This window comes from Bos grunniens, chromosome 8, assembly GCF_055505025.1.
Source record: "Bos grunniens cultivar Pamir isolate PY7600 chromosome 8, Bosgru_T2T1.0, whole genome shotgun sequence".
In the NCBI taxonomy this organism is placed as follows: domain Eukaryota; kingdom Metazoa; phylum Chordata; class Mammalia; order Artiodactyla; family Bovidae; genus Bos; species Bos grunniens.
In genome coordinates, this window is record NC_141172.1 from 99,281,694 (window position 1) to 99,302,372 (window position 20,679).

The 20,679-nt window shown below is 45.9% G+C and overlaps 1 protein-coding gene across 16 annotated transcripts in view; it reads left to right on the forward strand.

Annotated features, from left to right (window-relative positions):
* Positions 1–20,679, forward strand: part of PALM2AKAP2 (PALM2 and AKAP2 fusion) — a 522,805-nt gene that overhangs the window by 476,735 nt on the left and 25,391 nt on the right. For 15 of the 16 annotated variants that reach the window (XM_086315907.1, XM_086315905.1, XM_086315912.1 and 12 more), the window contains one exon: positions 11,454–13,854. In XM_086315907.1, coding sequence (XP_086172033.1) covers positions 11,454–13,854 — 2,401 coding nt within the window. Of the gene's footprint in view, positions 1–1,300; positions 1,324–11,453; positions 13,855–20,679 lie in introns of those variants that run through there. The other variant, XM_086315917.1, reaches the window with a different exon arrangement.

Below are 20,679 nucleotides of genomic sequence, written 5' to 3' on the forward strand. Positions count from 1 at the left end.
AATCTCTGTGCTCTTTGTCTCTTCTAAAATCTTAACGGAAGAAAATGAGTTCTGCATGGCCCTGATAGCCCTGGGATTCTGATTGACTTTCCAGTCAGCCAAAACCCTAAATTATGCCCCAGACTTTCCAGGTTAACCCAGGGTTCTGGGTGACCAGGTGAGTGGAAACTCGTCCACCCTGAGGCAGTGCTGGGAACCACTCATTAACGAAGCATGAGCCTTAGTGTGTTGTGGTAAGGATCTGCTTCTCTGGTGAAAGAGCGAGGGATGTATGTGAGGCAGTTGTGCCTCCCCAAGGCACACGTGGATCTTTTCTTTTTTTCTTTGTGGCAGAAGATACTAGTTAGCCCTGAGAAAGGGGAAACCACTCCCCCCAGACATCCCATGAATTTAGCACTCATCCCTGTCTTCAAATTCTGTCCCATTTCAACATGGGATATAATGTAACCACTGAAAATATATCAGACCCTGACCCTTAAAGGACATAGAAAGTGCTTGTGAGATAATATGAAATGAAAAAAAAAAATTGGCTACAAGATTGCCTATAGTGTGGTCTCAACTCTATGAAATACCTATTTCTAAAAGGAGACTGCATGATTAGCTCCCTTCCTCTGAGTGGAGGGAAGATGAATGACTTTTATTTTCCAAATTTTCTACAGTGAGCATTTATTATTTTATACACACATATATAAACCCTAAAACGAAGTTGCTCAGTCATCCGACTCTTTGTGACCCCATGGACTGTAGCTTACGAGGTTCCTCCATCCATGGAATTTCCCAGGCAGGAATATTGGAGTGGGTTGCCATTTCCTTCTCAAACACACATACGTAAGCTGTCCTAAGAAGTTCCTCTAACTGGATGCAGTCTGTTTACCTGGATCTTCAGGATCTGTGAGTTTGTTTGTTTTTTTTTTTGCTTTGCTGCCTTTAACATCACTGAGATACTCATTCCCTGCCTGCCCAAGGCCCATATCTAACTTTCCAAGAAGACAGCCCTAACTGGTTCCTTTGAGCATCACTAGCCTCCCACCTTCCCACTCAGCCCTGGACTCAGGGAGTGAACCAGCGCGGCCTCTGGCTGACTGGCTGCTGCCCTCCAGGCTCGGGCCAGCTAGGGAGGGGCCGGACCTCTTTGAAGGGGGTTAAAGTCCTTCTTTGTGTGAATGGCCTTTGAGGGAGCGGAGGGAGGGCCAGCCGTGACCTCACAGTCTTCTGTCAGGAGACTCAGAAGGAATTTGTCCAGCTTGAGCCAGGGCGCAGGAAACTGCCTGGAAAAAGAGGCAGTTCTGAGCGGGGACGTGTGAAGCGGGCACTCTGGGCAGGGTAAGCCGAGTCTGCTGACCTAACTTACTATCCTTTGCTTTCTGATCTGCAAGGAGAGGGTTCCCTCGTGAGGCCAGAGTCTTTATGGAGGAGGCACTCAGGGCGGGGACTGCAGCGCTGTGCTGTGGACGCCTTTCCTGCTGGAGAGAGAGTGGGCAGCCGGGCTTGGACAGGAGACTTGCTCCTTTTCTTACTAATCTTGTCAGACTCCCAGCTTTCATGCTAACCGGCAGAGCAGGAGCTCCGCACCACACATACAGCGCGGGCAAAGGCGCACACCTCCTCTTTGCCAGATAATGCTTTGAAGATGGTGCATGAGTATGTGCCTGTGCATGCCTGAGTGTGTGTGTGTGTCCCCTTTTCCACATCAGAACCAAGTGGCCCACCAGTCCTGGTGACTGTTTATCTTGTTATTTAATCTACAAGCCCCCATTGCAGAATGTGGCACATTCATAGAGTGACTTGAGGCTTTGCGGGGGAACATGTATCCCCATATGCTTGGGACCCAGGGCTATGGGAAGAAAACTGCATCAGCTCTCTTCCTAAGTACAGGACTCATCTGTGGACAAAGAGTTAATCTCGAAAGCCTGTGGCACCGTTTGCTCCTGGCTCTGCGTTCACACTGTGGATTTTTTGCCGGGTCCACGGTGGAGCCCAGCTTTTGCTCTCTGCCATTACTGGTTGGCCAGGCCTGAATCCAAGATCCCAAACTATTTTAAAACTAAGAAGGACACAGCTAAGTTATACAGGACTGAAGCCAGGGACTTGCTTTCAGCAGAATCAGTTACCCTAGAAATTTCAGGCTGCAGGAGCCAGAGTTCCCTCTGTGGCCTTGACCTTGGTTTATTCTGGAGGTGGGGGACTGTTCTATGAGATAGTTTCAGAGTGAAAAGGGTCTTCTGTGGGAAGAGCATCTGAGGACTCCTTGATAAAGAGCTTGGAGTGTATCCCATCAAGGAAGAAGCAAAACTTGCCTTTCTTGGAGATGAAATAAGTCATCTCGCCTCATTCAGGGGAAATCTCCCAGTGCTTCTCAATCCCTTTGGTAGGGAATGGGTCTCCAAGTGACTGAAGAAAATAAGCCTTTCACTAGCTGCTGCAGAAGAGGCAACAGCTTCTTTCCTCGCCTCCTCCCATCACACCCCCATCACACATACACTTTTTCGTTTCTTTCAGAGAGAGCCCAAGCTGTAAATGTGTTCATCAAACCACACCTTAACATCTTCCAGATGTGCAGCCTGACATCTGAGCCACTGACTTTTCAGCAGGGTGAAGGGGATGCTATTAATAGGGCAGGCTGCAGTCGTGGGGAGATTCCCCTTACATTACAAAGGGACCACTTCTTTATCAGGATTGCCATCGAGTCAAGACATAGCCCAGCCTTGTTTCCAATGGAAGGGGGTTCCAGAAGTGTTTTCGTGCCGTCGTCTGCAAGCCTGGACCTGAGACCTGAGCCAGAGAGAATAGCAGGAGGGTGATTGCTAAGTTGACCAAGACCATAGAAGCTCTCAGAAAGAAAAGCTGAGCCTGTAGGAACAGAAAGTTCTTTTTAGGACTGTCAGAGTCACATTTAGCCATAATGGCTTCATGGCAGGAGGTCAGTGGAAGGGGGTGGGGTGGGGGGAGGAAACCCTAGAGGCAGAGTTAGTATTAGCCCTCTCTATTAGGGGTCATGTCATTATCCCTGAGCCCATCCAGTCTAAATTTAGCTGTAAGTACCCTGGAATGCTGGGGGTCTTAGATCTGCCTCTTGTCAGCCAGGAGCTGGGTCTCTGGCCTCCTTGGGGAGTGGCCCGCCTCCTGGCTTCCCACGGTCAACACCAGCCTGTAAGCCTTTGGTGTTACAGGCCGGAAGACGCTCTGCTGGGGTGGGGTGGGGGGAGAGGAAGTTCTGCCTGGGACTGGAATGCGGTCCAGGTTAACTCCGGGGTCGCGCCCCTCCACTTCCTGGCCCAGAAGCCTGGAGCCCAACCCAGGAAGCAAGCCATCCTCAGACATTCCCACTCTCTGTACCTTCACAGGGGTGGGTGGAAGGGGCCACTCAGAGTCCCAGCGGCTTCTCTAGTTGGGGTGGGGGTGGGAGAGGAGGTGCAGGCCAGCTACTGAGGAACCCCTGGTGCTCCCAGCTTCCTTCATCCGTTCTCAGCCTGCCCCATCTGCCACCTTGAACAGACCAGGCGGTTTCCTTCTAGTTACTGTTGTAGCACTCTCTCCACTTGTTGTCTCTGCTATCTTTATGTGAATCTGTCCTCTCTCTCTGTCTGCAAGGCTGTAAGCTCCCTGCTGTAGCGTGAGGTGCACTCGAGAGCCCTAGGGTCCTCCCAGGGCCCTGGCACATGGCTTGTCACTCTACAGGTTCTCAGGACGCGCCGCAGAGATCCACTGTTACCTCTTCAGCCTCTGTGCTCCCCTTCCACGCTCCTTGGGTTCCCTCGGGCTTCGGTCTGTCTCCCCAGACCTCCCGACTGGTGCTCCACCCCATGCCTCCACGGCTGATGAACCTCAGCAGCCCCGGGTGGACATCTTCCCAGTGTCTGGGCATCATCCCCCTGCCAGGTCGCACCCTCTCCTCCCATTTGCCATCCTGATGGAAACTTTAGCCAGAAAATAAAGAGTCCTGAATAAACCATTAACAACAGCCCCTCATGGCCTATGGAACACAGCAGTTGTGCCCTGTGTCTTAAAAACTCGACTTAGGAAAGAGAGGCAGGACAAGAAAAGGAAACAGATGCCCTCTGGTTCCACAGCCATGAGGGAGTTTTTCTTCGTACGGTGCCCCTCTTCCTAGGCCAAGAATGAGTTCATACTTTTGGTGGAACTTTAAAGTAACTAGATTAAAGGATCAGGTCACTTATTACCTGGGGAAATGTGTTTCTAATTTAAATACCGTGGCTTTAGTAGGAAGTAATCTGGGTTATTCAGAGCAGAGAAACCTGCTTGTGCAGCAGGCGGCTGATGTTTGAATGAATTTGGGTCACACAGTGCATTTAGGCTAGGAGCCTGGGAAGCTGGTGACAGACATCGTTAACAGTAGAGTGTTGTGTTAGTTGCTCAGTCGTGTCCAACTCTTTGCGACCCCATGGACCGTAGCCTGCCAGGCTCCTCTGTCTGTAGCATTCTCTGTCCATGGGATTCTCTAGGCAAGAATATTAGAGTGGGTTGCCACTCCCTTCTCCAGGGGATCTTCCCAACCCAGGGATCGAACCCAGGTCTTCTGCATTGCAGGGGGGTTCTTTACCGTCTGAGCCACCAGGGAAGCTCAAGAGTAGGGTAGGGAGGTAGAGAAGTGACAAGCACAACAGACTGGGGAAGTGAGTAGAAGCATCTACTTCTCACTTGACCTTGTAGCAAAGGACACCTTTCTGGCGTCCCCCTGGGCCCAGCCAGATCTGCTAAGGAAGATGCATTGCCTTCACAAGTTCTTTCTGTGCCTGATGCCCCCAGCCACAGGCCCAGGTAGGTGTCCTGGGAAGAAAGAGCACACAGTCATCCGTGGCCTAACTGAGCAGGCCGCAGGGCCCTGGTGTATCCTCTCTGCAAATCAAATGGCTCCTAGCACCTCACCTATGCTGCTAACTGGTGCTGGGGACAAGTCGCAGCCTTGTCCACTGCCATGACTGTGATGTGGGATTTCAGGTTTTGCCTCTGGATGGCATCACAGGAAGCAGAGGACCCGCCGCAGAGGCCAGATCCGCACACTGAGCAGGAGGTCCGCATCCCCAACTCTATCCAGAGGGTCCTGCAGGTAGAGCAGAAGACAGGAACTGAAACTTAGGTCTCCAGGGTATCTGGTTGGTTTTGAAAGGGGTCCTCGACTTGTGAAGCCCAGTTGTATACTGTGACTTCTAGAGATTCAAGCGTGCAAACCATCAGCCCGAAAGTCACGCAAATGATCTTCAGATCCATACACCTTCATAAGACTTCCCTTGTCATTTTGGAAGCTTCCAGTCATGGAGAACACCTTTTGAGGTACTGGGATAGAATTCAGAAGAACTGACCTTCCTTCAGGTCCTGGCTGTGCCATTTATTAGCCAGGGGATCCTGGGACAATCTCTCTAAACCTCTTTTTTTGGTTTTAATTTTTACTTTTTTAAATTATGAAAGTGTGATAACACATTTATATGAGACTTAGAAAATACAGAACAAGGTTACATATAGTTCCACTATGTGCATGCATGCATTGTCGCTTCAGTCGTGTGCTACCCTCTGGACTGTAGCCCGCCAGGCTCCTCTGTCCATGGGATTCTCCAGGCAAGACACTGGAGTGGGTCGCCACGCCCTCCTCCAGGGGATCTTGGAACCTACATCTCTTATGTCTCCTGCATTGGCAGATGAGTTCTTTACCACTAGCACCACCTGGAAATTAATTGGGAGTTTCAATATCAAACTCTCAAAAATTAATAGGATGAATATACAGAGAGGTAGAAGGATATATAATACACTTGATCTAAACCTTTTATTCTCGCCTTAATTATGCCAATTAGCACAAGCCTCAGGGGCCCTTTGGAGAAGGCAAAGGCACCCCACTCCAGTACTCTTACCTGGAAAATCCCATGGATGGAGGAGCCTGGTAGGCAGCAGTCCATGGGGTCGCTAAGAGTCGGACATGACTGAGCGGCTTCACTTTCACTTTTCACTTTCATGCATTGGAGAAGAAAATAGCAACCCACTCCAGTGTTCTTGCCTGGAGAATCCCAGGGACGGGGGAGCCTGGTGGGCTGCCATCTATGGGGTTGCACAGCGTCAAACACAACTGAAATGACTTAGCAGCAAGGGGCCCTTGGGAGTTAAAGAGAGCTAAACTGGAGGAGAGCAGGTGCCTATGGAACGTGGGATTTCTGATTAGATCCTGGCTGACCATTCTTGGCGTATGTGTTCCAGATTAGGGTGTCTGCTCCTGGAATGTAATTTAAGCTAACTTCAGACATACACACATACAGCTATATTATATTGTGTCTGCCTGAGTATTTTAAAGTAAATTGTAGACATCCTGACCAGCTGTTAGCTATTCTGGGAAACCAGGAGGCCAGCAGGGCAGGCAGATATTACATGCCAGATTGTTAGGTCTCCACCTAGAGATTCAGTCCCCCTCCACCTGGGGAAATTCAATCCTTGGGTTGGGAAGATCCCCTGAGGAGAAATGGCAACCCACTCCAGTATTCTTGCCTGAGGAATCCCATGGACAGAGGAGCCTGGCAAGCTATAGTCCATGGGGGTCAAAAAGAGTCAGAACTGAGTGACTGAGCACACAGGTACACATGCGTACTCTATTTCAGAAAAGCTTAACAGTCCATTTAATGAATGTTCATTTTATCTGAATTTGGAGTCAGGCTAACCTTATCTGAAGCATGGAGAAAATTCTGGTCTTATCTTCAAAGGGAGCAGTGAGTATTTATTGGTTTAAATATGACATCATTTAATTGCATCAACCCACTCCAGTGTTCTTGCCTGGAGAATCCCAGGGACGGGGGGAGCCCGGTGGGCTGCCGTCTATGGGGTCACACAGAGTCGGACGTGACTGAAGCGAATTAGCAGCAGCAGCAGCAGCAATGACATCAAACCCAGACTCCTGCCAGATCCTTGCACAGAGGGGTTCCTAGGCCACTTTCACTCACCTGGTACAATGATGTGGTGGCTTTGATCACATCAGGCCATCCAGCACAAAGGTAAATTCTGCCTGCTGAGACAGAACTCAGGAATTTGCTCTTTGGTTATAATTGTTCCCTAACTTTACAAAAACTCAGGAACTCTGAGGCAGAAGTGTAAGCCAGCAATGCTGAGTTGTTTATCTCTTTCAGGACTTCTGCCCTAATTAGGGTTTAGAACTCTGCTCCCTGAGATAGATAGAATCAAGTCTCAGGAAGAATTTTCTGAATTTGTGGAAAGGAGCTGAGGCCTCATGTAACTAACAGGAAGGAGAGCCTCTTTCCTGTTTACACTCCACAGTGTCTAGATTTTTGTGGACAGTATTGGAAAGCAGTCACCTCAGATTACACTGAGACTCCAAATTTGCCTGTAATTAGCATTTTTAAAATGTTTGCCACATCTTAGACATAACTGGTGAGACTCATTATTTCCAACTCAAGGCTAAAGCTGTTTAGTTTTGTTTTTGATATTGCAAAAATGTACTGTCAAATGATGTTCTCAAGATATTTAAACTTTTGAATTGGGACAGTTGTTGCTAGTTCAGAATATATCCTTGGAAAAAGGATAGAGTTTTTAAAGTTCTTAAAAAAAAAAAAAAGAAGCTGTAGAGCATCTGCTCCTTCATTATCTGATGTGAGAACCATGAAGCATCCAGGAGAAGGGGATGATGCTGACAAAGTGTTCCTGGGGATGCTGTGGAGACAGGCTTAGTTACTCCAATCTCTGTGATCAGCAACAAGAGGTTAATATAGGCAAGTGTTTCGCTTCACCTGACCAGACTAAGTAAACCCCAAAATAGATTTATGACTTCCTAGGAAGTATGGGAAATCCAGTTTTTGTTAAGAAAAGGGTGTTGTCTCCTGGAACTTATTGTTGCTGCTAATTTCATCATGGCCCTAAAGAATAAGCCTCCTGCATTTTAAATGAATGAACCCATGACTAACTGAACTATAGAATTAATTACATGCCTCTCTGCTTCTTTCAATGTCACAGTGCCCTTTTTCTTGTCATGTCAACTATTGTAAAGTGTTTTCTGTTTCAGTAGAGCAATATTTTTCACCATATTTCAGTCCCAGCAGCTTCCTACTATTTTCCTACCTATTTTCCCTCCCCAAAGCCAAAGGGATAGAAGGAAAGCTCTACTTACTCCCATGAAAATATTAGCAGTGAATCATTGGCCAAATGAAGCCGCAGGTGGGAGCGTCATGGCAGTCTGATTTTCACCATAGCAGTACTGTGTCTCTTTTTGTTGCTCAGCTTTCCATAGAGCAGGCTAATTTTGACCTAGGTTTTCCTGACGTTTGAACGGCAGCCAATAAGTTTCACGCATTCAAATTTCCTGTAATTCTTAAATGACGTAGAAGTTACTGACAATCTCTTTAACAGAAGAATGTTTAATTAATGTTCTTTAAAGGACAGTAGCAGTTGTCTTTGTCATGTCTTTTTAGTTCATTCTAAAGGGTGGCTCAGTGGTAAAGCATCTGCCTGCTAATGCAGGAGACACAGGAGATACAGGTTTGATCCCTGGATTGGGATGATCTCCTGTAGGAGGAAATGGCAACCCACTACAGTATTCTTGCCTTGGAGAATCTCATGGACAGAGGAACCTGCTGGGCTACAGTCCATGGGTTCACAAAGAATCAGATAGGATTGAGTGAGTGAGCTAAGATAAAAGAGCCACTAGTTAACGGTGGTCCCAAATAAAATAAAGATCAGATCAGATCAGTCGCTCAGTCGTGTCCGACTCTTTGCGACCCCATGAATTGCAGCACGCCAGGCCTCCCTGTCCATCACCAACTCCCGGAGTTCACTAAGACTCATGTCCATCGAGTCAGTGATGCCATCCAGCCATCTCATCCTCTGTCGTCCCCTTCTCCTCTTGTCCCCAATCCCTCCCAGCATCAGAGTCTTTTCCAAAGAGTCAACTCTTCGCATGAGGTGGCCAAAGTACTGGAGTTTCAGCTTTAGCATCATTCCTTCCAAAGAAATCCCAGGGCTGATCTCCTTCAGAATGGACTGGTTGGATCTCCTTGCAGTCCAAGGGACTCTCAAGAGTCTTCTCCAACACCACAGTTCAAAAGCATCAATTCTTCAGCGCTCAGCCTTCTTCACAGTCCAACTCTCACATCCATACATGACCACAGGAAAAACCATAGCCTTGACTAGACGAACCTTTGTTGGCAAAGTAATGTCTCTGCTTTTCAATATGCTATCTAGGTTGGTCATAACTTTCCTTCCAAGGAGTGTCTTTTAATTTCATGGCTGCAGTCACCATCTGTAGTGATTTTGGAGCCCAGAAAAATAAAGTCTGACACTGTTTCCACTGTTTCCCCATCTATTTCCCATGAAGTGATGGGACCGGATGCCATGATCTTCGTTTTCTGAATGTTGAGCTTTTTAAGCCAACTTTTTCACTCTCCTCTTTCACTTTCATCAAGAGGCTTTTTAGTTCCTCTTCACTTTCTGCCATAAGGGTGGTGTCATCTGCATATCTGAGGTTATTGATATTTCTCCCAGCAATCTTGATTCCAGCTTGTGTTTCTTCCAGCCCAGCATTTCTCATGATGTACTCTGCATATAAGTTAAGTAAACAGGGTGACAATATACAGCCTTGACGTACTCCTTTTCCTATTTGGAACCAATCTGTTGTTCCATGTCCAGTTCTAACTGTTGCTTCCTGGCCTACATACAAATTTATCAAGAGGCAGGTCAGGTGGTCTGGTATTCCCATGTCTTTCAGAATTTTCCACAGTTTATTGTGATCCACACAGTCAAAGGCTTTGGCATAGTCAATAAAGCAGAAATAGATGTTTTCTGGAACTCTCTTGCTTTTTCCATGATCCAGCGGATGTTGGCAATTTGATCTCTGGTTCCTCTGCCTTTTCTAAAACCAGCTTGAACATCAGCAAGTTCACGGTTCACATATTGCTGAAGCCTGGCTTGGAGAATTTTGAGCATTACTTTACTAGCGTGTGAGATGAGTGCAATTGTGTGGTAGTAGAGATTATAAATCTTAAGTATCAGACTTTGACAAAGACCAGATCAAGAGTGGAAGGTCCTTTGAGACCAGAAGGTTTTGACAAAGAAGGAATATTTATTGTCTATTATTGAAGAAGGAATACATATTATTTGATTGATTAAGTGTAAAGAAGAAGGTGGGAAACAGTGAAGGAAACCCTCCTCAGTTTGTGGATAACCTTCCAGTTCCTGGTTGACCAGTGAGAGTTTCTCAACATTCTGACAGCAATGCAGAGCATATGGCATGAACTTCCATGTTTTTCTAGGTATTATGAACAAATCCATAATCATCACTTTTCTTGAAAGAATTCTGAAATTAATCCACTGAGGATTATCCCAGGTGGTGTTTTAATAGTATGTTCTAAATCTTTAATGTTTAAATAAAAAATTATATAATATTGCAATTTGCACTGTATTATATCCATAATAGCAGGTACCCTCTAGACCTAAGACGTGAAACAGAGCTGACAAAAGTATTAGTGAAATACTTGAGGGAACTCAAATTAAGCTCACAACTTACCGCTGAATTTTCTGAGATAAACCAGAGACCTTTGGTATGAAAAAATATGATCCTACAGTTTGAAAATTAATCTTAACTAATGCCAAATAAACTGACATGCAATAGATAACTAATGAAAAACATGATACATTTAAAAACATTAAAAAAGATAGTTTTCTTATTTAATCACAAAATTGGAGCTGTCACATATAAAGCATTTTAGGAACTAGATGGGAGGTGGTGTTGTCTAGCCTTTCAAAGCAACATTCACTCCTTAACTAAGGAGCATTGTTTTGATGTTGTTCCAGGGAATAGAACTGTGTGAGTCAGTGGCTTTGGTTCTGTGTTTATAATGCACATGGTCAATTTCAGGCATGCAGTGGGATACGGTAGCTCTCAAGGGGCCATTGAAGAGATTTACTGTTTTCCAGTATTTTATTTTGGAAAAATTTTCCTAAAAGTTTCCTGTCTACAGAATAATTGCATTACATCTGGCAGAGAATCATGTTTTCAAGATTGGTTCCTGCAAAAGGGCCTTCTTTTTTATAGCTGGGGACATTACAATAGTTCTATTAACATTTCTACAGAAAATCTGCCATGAAATATTTTGAAAAGTTGTGGTACAATTGATACTTAATCTCTTCCACTTCAGAAATTATTTGAGCAATGTCATCAGATGATCCAAATCCCAGTTTACTTTTAAATGTAAAAATGGAACTAGCATTTAATTAGAATTTTATGGACACCAGGTAAGCAAAATGGAATCTGTAAAATTAAGAAAGTTTAGGTACTTGTTACTGTAACAAAATGAATATATGAAGGCCTTTTTAGAAGAGAAACCTTTATTCAAAAGATTCTGCCATTGTTGTTCAGTTTTCCTTCCAGTTAATTATCAGCTCATGTCTGAGGTTCACATCCATAAGCAATGAGGTCGTTAACTCTGATTTCTGTTTTCTCTTTATTCCAGAAGCCTCCCGAGCTTTCTGAGGATGATACCCGGCTAAAACACAAGAGAGACAACTGTAGTGCCAAAGCCCTGGAATCTATCACCAGCTCTCTTCCCCCAGATCACAAGAACATGGAAATTGAGGTCTCTGTTGCAGAATGTAAGAGTGTTACCGGAATCACCTCGACTCCACATTCCATGGACCACCCCTCCCCTTTGTACTCAACCCCCCACAATGGCCTCCTTGCTGATCACCACGAATCTCTGGACAATGACGTGGCCAGAGAGATCCGATATCTAGACGAGGTGCTGGAGGCCAACTGCTGTGATTCTGCTGTGGACGGAACCTACAACGGCACATCCTCCCCGGAGCCTGGAGCAGCCATCTTGGCCGGAAGCCCAAGCCCGCCCACCCCCGCGGCTGTCCAGCCGGAAGTCACCGAGAGGGCAGCTGGCAGACAGGCTCCTCCGCACCTGGAGCTCCATCAAAGCGACTCTGACACCATGGCCGAGGGCAGAAGAGCCAACGGCCACCCCCCTGAGCAGCCTCGAGACGTATTGGGGGACAGCCTGCAGGTGCCCGTGAGCCCCAGCTCCTCCACCAGCTCACGGTGCTCCTCCCGGGACGGGGAGGTGACGCTCACCACGCTCAAGAAGGAAGCCAAGTTCGAGCTGCGTGCCTTCCACGAGGACAAGAAGCCCTCCAAGCTCTTCGAGGACGACGAGAGTGAGAAAGAACAGTACCGTGTCAGGAAAGTGAGGCCTTCAGAAGAGATGCTGGAGCTGGAAAAGGAGAGGCGGGAACTCATCCGGAGTCAGGCCGTGAAGAAGAACCCTGGTATCGCCGCGAAATGGTGGAACCCTCCGCAGGAGAAGACCATCGAGGAGCAACTGGATGAGGAACATCTGGAGTCGCACAAAAAGTACAAGGAGCGCAAGGAGAGGAGGGCGCAGCAGGAGCAACTGCTGATGCAACAGCAGCAGCAGCAGCCCCCACCACAGCTCTGCACGGCCCCCGCACCCTCACGGGAGCATCCCTCTGTGACTGACCACCCAAAGGAGGACATCGTCACGGAGCAGATAGACTTCTCCGCGGCCCGCAAACAGTTCCAGCAGATGGAGAATTCCAGGCAGACAGTGGCCAGGGGCCAGAGTACACCCAGGCTCTTCTCCATCAAGCCCTTCTACAAACCTCTGGGGTCCATCAACTCAGACAAGACACTGACCATCTCCAGACCAGCTTCTGTTGGGGCACCTCCTGAAGACTCCTCAGCAGCCAAGGGGCAGAAAGCCCACTGTGCCCCAGAGAGTCAGTCTTCTGGAGGAGGGGGCCAGGGCAGCACAGCTCCCCAGGGAAAGGAAGGGCCGTACAGTGAGCCCTCTAAACGTGGGCCCTTATCCAAACTGTGGGCAGAGGATGGTGAGTTCACGAGTGCTCGGGCCGTCCTCACCGTGGTCAAGGATGACGACCCTGGGATCTTGGATCAGTTTTCAAGGTCAGTCAATGTCTCTTTGACTCAAGAGGAGCTGGACTCTGGTTTGGATGAGCTGTCGGTGAGATCCCAGGATACCACCGTCCTGGAGACCCTGTCCAATGACTTCAGCATGGACAATATCAGCGACAGTGGGGCCTCCAATGAGACAACCAATGCCCTGCAGGAGAATTCACTGGCCGATTTTTCTCTGCCCCAGACTCCCCAGACTGACAACCCCTCAGAGGGCCGAGGAGAAGGGGTCTCCAAGTCATTCAGTGATCATGGTTTCTATTCCCCTTTGTCCACACTGGGAGACTCTGCGTCAGTTGATGACCCCTTGGAATATCAGGCTGGTCTCCTGGTGCAGAATGCCATTCAACAAGCCATCGCCGAGCAAATAGACAGAGCTGGGTCTGAAACCACCAAGGGTGGAGCAGAACAACAGGGACCTCAAGTAAGTCAAGAGAAAGCTGGCCCCAGGGCTCCCAGCTCAGAGAAGCCTCAGAGCATGTTTGAACCACCTCAGGTGTCCTCCCCTGTTCAAGAGAAAAGGGATGTATTGCCAAAGATTCTGTCTACTGAAGACAGGGTGCTCAGGGAAAGGGGGCCCTCCCAGCCACTGCCAGCGGTACAGCCCAGTGGCCCAATAAACATGGAGGAGACCAGGCCGGAAGGGAGCTACTTCAGCAAGTACTCGGAAGCAGCTGAGTTAAGAAGCACAGCCTCGCTCCTGGCCACTCAAGAGTCTGATGTAATGGTTGGGCCCTTCAAGCTGAGGTCCAGAAAGCAGCGGACTTTGTCCATGATTGAAGAAGAGATCCGAGCAGCCCAGGAAAGGGAAGAGGAGCTGAAGCGGCAGAGGCAAGTCTTGCAGAGTACCCAGAGCCCCAAGGCAAAGAACGCCCCATCACTGCCCTCCCGAGCATCGTGCTACAAAACTGCTCCAGGTAAGTGAAGTGTCGCAGGCCAGAGACAGATGCTGCAGAAATCGGTATTGTTGATTCCAGCTTACAGCGTGGAGCCACCTCTGTGCGTGGCTATCTCAGTGTCATGGAGACACTGGTCCAGGGATCCCAGTGTTCAGAGGCACACAATGGGGATGTCAGAGTGTCTTCTGGAAGACCCTTGAGCCTGGATGGTGTTCGCCGTTCCCCAGAAGGTGTAATGGCTCCTTTCTTGTCCTTCTGCTCTGGCCTTCCTGTAATATGGATAGTTGTTCTCTGTTTATTGTTCTCTCTTGGTTGAGCTAGGCTGTGTGTGGTGCCGACCTAGAGTCGGCTGTCGTGTGGACTGTGTTGACATCAGTAACTTGACCCTCTGTATCTGCAGTTAAATCAAGCCTATCTGGTTTGGGAATGTCTTCTCCTAACCGCTTCTGGATGCTGAGTCTCTTCCCAGCAATGACAGTTATGGGTTGGTATTGCAGATTGACCCATAGAAGATGTTTCTGTCCATCTTCTGTATAATGGGATTTGTCTTTCCTTAAATCACCATAAAGCAATTACTTTGGAATCAAGGTCATCATATCTATTTGTGTTCTGTGACCCTTTTGGAGAAGTTGAGTTCTCTATGTAAAAGACAAGCCTCTAATCTCCTCCCATTGCTTGGACAGTTCCCTATCTTGAATATTTTGTATAGATGGTTGATGTTAATTTCAGTGATAACTATTGTTGTTACCATTATGGATAACAGTGTGACCAGTAATTTTTATTTCCCATTTGGATATGATGTTACTTGGGGAACCGCACATCCTGCCACAGAGAAGGGCTGCTCAAAGTGTGGTCTGAGCTCATTTATGACTATTCTTGGTCCATGCTAAGCTCAGTCCAGACATTGGTAAAGAGTTTGAAAACTCTTGGAGCAATTTGATACTGTCTTCAAATCCAAGTGTAGGATTTTGTGTTTTTTTTAAAGTATTGGTCCATAATGGATAGGGCAGAAAAACTATTCCTTCACTGGAGAGAATTTCAGAAGTGTTGCCTTGCCGTATAATTACTGTATTTAGCTTGGTCTATTCAGACCGTGGGCTTCCCAGGTCTATTCAGACCTTGGGTTTCCCACGTAGCTCAGTCGATAAAGAATCTGCCCGCAATGCTTGAGACCTGGGTTCGATTCCTGGGTCAGGAACATCCCCTGGAGAAGGAAATGGCAATCCACTCCAGTATTCTTGCTTGGAAAATCCCAGGGACAGAGGAGGCTGGCAGGCTACAGTCCATAGGGTTGCAAGAGTCGTACATGACTTAGCACTATCTTTCTCCTTTTCTTCTTCCAGACCTTAATCCCATCTTGATTCCTTAATCAAGATCAAATCTATAATGACACAAGTTAACTCTTTCCATATTAACCTTTAAATTTTGAAACAATCTCGAAGCTAAAGGAAAGTCCCCTAGTGAAGTACCAATATAGTTTTTATTTAGAAATGTGTAAGAGTAAGCTGCCAACATGATGCTCAGTCACCCCCAGTTTTGTAGAATGTCCCTCAGTTTGGGTTTGTCAGATATTTTCACGTGATTATGTTTGGGTTATGCATCTTGGGTAGAAATAACACAGAACTGATGCTTATTCTCACAGTATTCAATCAGGTAGGATATCGTGTCAGTTTGTCCCATTACAGAGGCAGATGTTAACTTTTTTCACTTAATACTGATTTTGATGGCTTGATTGAAGGAGTGTTTGCCAGGCTTCTACACAGTAAAGTTACTTTTTATGATTAACAAATATTCTGTGGGGAAATACTTTGGTGCTCTGTATGTAATCTTCATCCCTCTCTATAATAGATGGTCTCATGGATTCCTGTTATATTTAGTAGGTTATAATCCATTTCTGTTATTATTTTTATCCTTAACTACTCAAATATAGTTCATAGGAGCCCTTTCAAGCTCACTTTAGTGCCCTTTTGACATGTCTCCATTATTTGGGCATATCTTTACTTTCTGGTGCTGCAAAATGTTTCAGTCTCATCTTGTACTTTCCTAACCCTGGAATCAGCCCTTTCAATAAAGAGCATTAGTTCTTGTTAGTGGAGAATGGTGGTATTTTTAGTGGTATTTAGAAACCAAGATCTGGGTGCTTGGTGTGCTCACTGCTATTAGATAGGCACTGCTCCCAGGCACTCTCAATGGTCAGAAGTCTATCTGTTGATATATCAATTAATTGATCTGTCTACCTACCTACCTATCTTACCTACCTATCTACCTACCTACTGAAAACCATGACCTCACCCTGATACCTTTAATTTTAATCTAATACCACATGGTTCATCTTCTCTCTTTGCAGATTTGTAACCTTCTCCTTGGCAACAAGATACCTGGTTCCTATTATTCTTCATTTATCTATTATTTGATCAGTTCCCCCCTGTGGAACCAATCCACTGTTTTCCTCACCAAACATCGACTCCAGAATCACTTTTAGGTAGACACTGCTGTCCCCTGCACGTTCCTCACCCATCTTGGACCCCAACACCCTATATTGGGTCACCCGTCTCCCTGCCCACCTTGCTCTGGCTCCCACACACCACTCTGGGCCACTGTGGCTCCTCCCCCACTCCTTGCAGAAACCTGTCTCAATCAGCCCCACCTAATGGCTTTTGGACTAAATTGTTCAGGAAGGAAAGGGGAGGGAGCAGGAAGAGGAATAGCATGGTGGCTCTCCTGATATGTTTCTTAATTCCTTCAAGTTACGGGGTAATAGGCAACTGAGTGAGTGAGGCACAGAAGACTTTCAGGGGAGGTTTTTTGGTCTCTGCTTAATGGTGACTTGCTGGCTTTCCCTAAAGGTCCTTACTTGTCAAGTTCACTTCCAATTCTTGTGGGCTGGCTTGGCACAGAGATGCAGTTGGGCATTCTGTATGGTATTCTGGAAAAAGGTTTGGTACCACTGAATTCAGCCCAGTCTGGGGAGCCTACCATCACAAGGGTGTGATTGTAAAGGACCTCCATAAGAGCCTGCAGTCTCACTAATGGAGGAAGTCTTTGCAGGCACCTCAGCAACTTCTGCTCACATGGCAGGCAGATTCCATGGCTCTGATCAGTTACAGCTGTTCCACTTACCTAGGACCTTCTGTACATTGCATATGCTCAGTGGTATTTTCAATTTTCTCCTCTCCACCTCTTAACTGAACCCCTTACCATATTGCTTCCATATTTTTCTAGCACACAAACAAAAATTAAGATATTTCAACACTTTCCTGACCTGCTGTGGTTTGTCAGGCTTCCCGCCAGACTTTTAAACAAGACAGAATCCTAAGGTATGCCCCCTGCAGCCCCATGTTGATTTCTTTATACTTCCGCCTATGCTAATGTTAATCTCCTCCCCCCATATTCCATCCCCACAGGGTTGATTCCTGCTCCTTTAGTAAAATGGTAATTCATCCCTGCAAGCTTGCTTGGGTCTGTGTGTCACACTGAGCACAGTCATGATAATGACCTGTTTTGCAGCTCATTTCTTCATGTTTATCTCTAGAGCCCTGAAAGTAGATGGCAGGACTTCCCCAGAATTACAACATGGACTGAAAGAAACTCAATGCAAAAGGCAAAAAAAAATGCAAAAAGCAGTTTTTTTCTATCCATGCCTGGAAATGTTCAGATTATTGTTTGGCCAGCCAGCTTCTTAATTTGTGATCAGGAAGGAGGCTGACACATCACTCTGAGCCACCAAACTGGACCATTCATGGTGAGGATCAGAACTGTTGGTTCCAGTTTTGGTTTTGTGAATGGAGATGTTGCCGAGTCCCTACTCTACTACTCTATGTTTCATGCCATTAGAGGGGATTCAGCCAGTTCACTGCATGACTCATAGTGACAATTTGATATTAAGTGATGAAAAATACACTTTTTAACATCTATAGTAGAAATTAGGCTGGTGACATGTTGGAATCCTAAAATCTTAAGGCAAGTAAAATTCACTGAGAGCCAAAATGTGATAAGGAAAGAGAAGTGCTTTCCAAATATTTCCCCGGGTGTTGAAAAGATACTTGTTATTGCATTTGGTTCTCTTCCCTTTTGAGACTGGAGGATGATGGGATTCTGTTTTCAAAAGTATGTAGTCATTTTCAAAGACGAATTATTAGGAGAAATTTTATGGAAATTTAATCTCATTGGTTCTTATGTAATTTTTTCATTTAAAGCTTTTTTTCTTTTTTAATATGGACTGTTTTTCAAGTCTTTTGAATTTGTTACAATATCATTTCTGTGTTGCGGGTCGGGGGTGGGTTGGCCATGAGGCCTATAGAATCTAGCTCCTCAACCAGAGATGGAGCTCCCACCCCCTGCATTGGAAGTCGAAGTCTTAACCACTGGACTGCTAGGAAAGTCCCTCTAATGTGATTTTTAAAGGAAGAAGAGTTTAAATAGAGTTTGTGTGGCATTTGTTCATACAGAAATGAAAAAGGCAGATAAAGTCCCCACCATCAGGGAACTTAGTTCGGTAATAGAAGCAGCCAACAAAGATAGCTGTTTCATCACAGAGGAGCGTGGAGACCTGTGTTAGCATGGGGCCAGGAAGACCACCTTATGGGGAGGGTAACGAAAGTCTTCCTTTCTCTCGAAACTATCATCTAAGCTTTGAACTGAAGGCGTGGAAGTTTTGTTCAGGGAAAGGGAAAGGATGTTCCAGTCACAAGGAAGGGCCCTTAGAGAGGCCCCAAAGGAAGAGCACATTTGAGGTGCTTAAATAAAGTTAGGGTGGGTTAAAGGAAGAGATATAAAACAAAACAAAAGAAAGTTGATTTGGAGCCAGACGGTGAAGAGCTATGTGAATCATGCTAAAGGTTTTAGATTTTACACTTTATCCTGTGGTCAGTGGGAAGCCAGGGAGGACTTTTCAAAGGGGTGATTATCTCCACACCGCTAAAGCTATCCTGCCTTCATCCGGGAATTGATGGATTTTAAAAGTCATTCCGCTCTCCCGAGTCTGTCCCACGGGCTTCTTTTCTACGTAGGTCTAAAGGCCTGCCACCATTTTGACGAGTGCCCTGGGTTATAAGAGAAGCTATGCTCCCAAGATGTGGGATGGTACTTAGAGAATAAAGGAAACTCTTCAGCAGGTACTCAACCGCCACACTGCCGTAAAACACCCTTGAGGAATGAGTTTGGGAGGGAAACCCAAACATTGTACTCAAGTTACAATCAAGACCTTTTCAAAATGTCTTTTCATTAGGAAGGGTGTCAACGGACAGTTCTCTCTTTAGCGCTGTGTCTATTATTAGATATCCTGATTACACTTCCCAGTTCCTGGCAGGCCAGAGAAACCCAGTTAGTTAGGTGATGATTAGCATAGTTTTTTGAACTAGTTTGCATTTTCATGCCAGGTGTTGAATTGATTTACCAAGTCAGACAGTTTGCCCAGTAGAACATTCTGGATAGCGGTCAAGGCAAAGATATGAATATTGAGTCCCATAACTTGTCTGTTGAGGTCTTTTAATATGTGGAAAGATGTAATAGTTATACACCTTATAAAAATAAAATTTCCAAGTGTTTTTTTTTACTTCTGTGGTCAGTTTGAATTAAGATTGCATGTGTGATTATCATTATATTATTATAAAGTTTTTGGACTGGGTACTTTTCTTTTCCTTTCATTATCTTCCACTGTCACAAAGAAAATGTCCTAGGCGGAAAAAAGTATTTATATCAGCACAGTATTCACACAGCAGAGCTTGGTGGCCTCGTTCCACGATAAACAGCTGGATTAGGTTGAGTCTCACTTGTTGCTGTTCAGTTGTGAAGTCATGTCTCTTTGCAACCCTATAGACTACAGTGCTCCAGGCTTCCCTGTCCATCACTATCTCCTGGAGTTGCTCAAATTCACGTCCATTGGGTTGGTGATGCTATCTAACTGTCTCATCCTCTGCCGCCCTCTCTTCTCCTGCTCCCAATGTTTCCCAGCATGAGTCTTTTCCAATGAGTTGACTGTACACATCAGGTGGCCAGAGTATTGGAGCTTCAGCATCAGTCCTTCCACTGAATATTCAGGGTTGATTTCCTTTAGGATTGACTCCTTTGATCTCCTTGTATGAGTCTCACTTGAGATGCCCCCAGTCCTCCACAGAGTAGAAGACCTTGTGTGTGTGACTGATGGAAGTATTCCCCCGCCCAGGTCCAGCTAAGAGAGGGCTGTCCTTCAGGAGTGCCTAGGATTTCCCTGTCCTGCTGGCAAGTACAAATTGTGCCACTTCCAGGGGCCCAGCTGACTGTGTAAAGGTTCTTTTTTTGTTTTGTTTTACAATTTTGTTTATTTGACCATGCCACAAGGCATATGGGATCTTAACTCCCCAACCAGGGGTCAGTCCCATGTCTTCTGCAGTGGAAGTGCCTTAACCACTGGACTTCCAGGGAAGTCCTTGTGTAAGGTTCTAAAGCTGAATGTGGTGTCCTACAGACAGTTATATCTACCAACATGTTCCCTGAACTTTCGCTGGTGACACAAGCCTAATCATGCTAGCTACAACTCACCAAGACCTTAACGTTGAGTACTACTCTGATTCCTTCATACACAGTTTACTCCTTTTCATTTTCACATTTAGTCTCCCCAACAGCCCTCCAAGATAGAATCCAAATTATCCAAACTCTTGAGAATATATTCCATATTTTTCCAGATATAGTCCACATTTTTCTTATGTTAGAAAGGCCATAAAGTGTATGTAGAAAAGCCGTTCAATGCATGTAATAGTATTTAACATACCCAGTAAGGTCCAGGGCAACACCTGTCATCAAATTCAATTTCTGTTGTGAAACTTAGGAAGAGTTAGTTCTATTAAGTGCAATCAGTAAAGACCA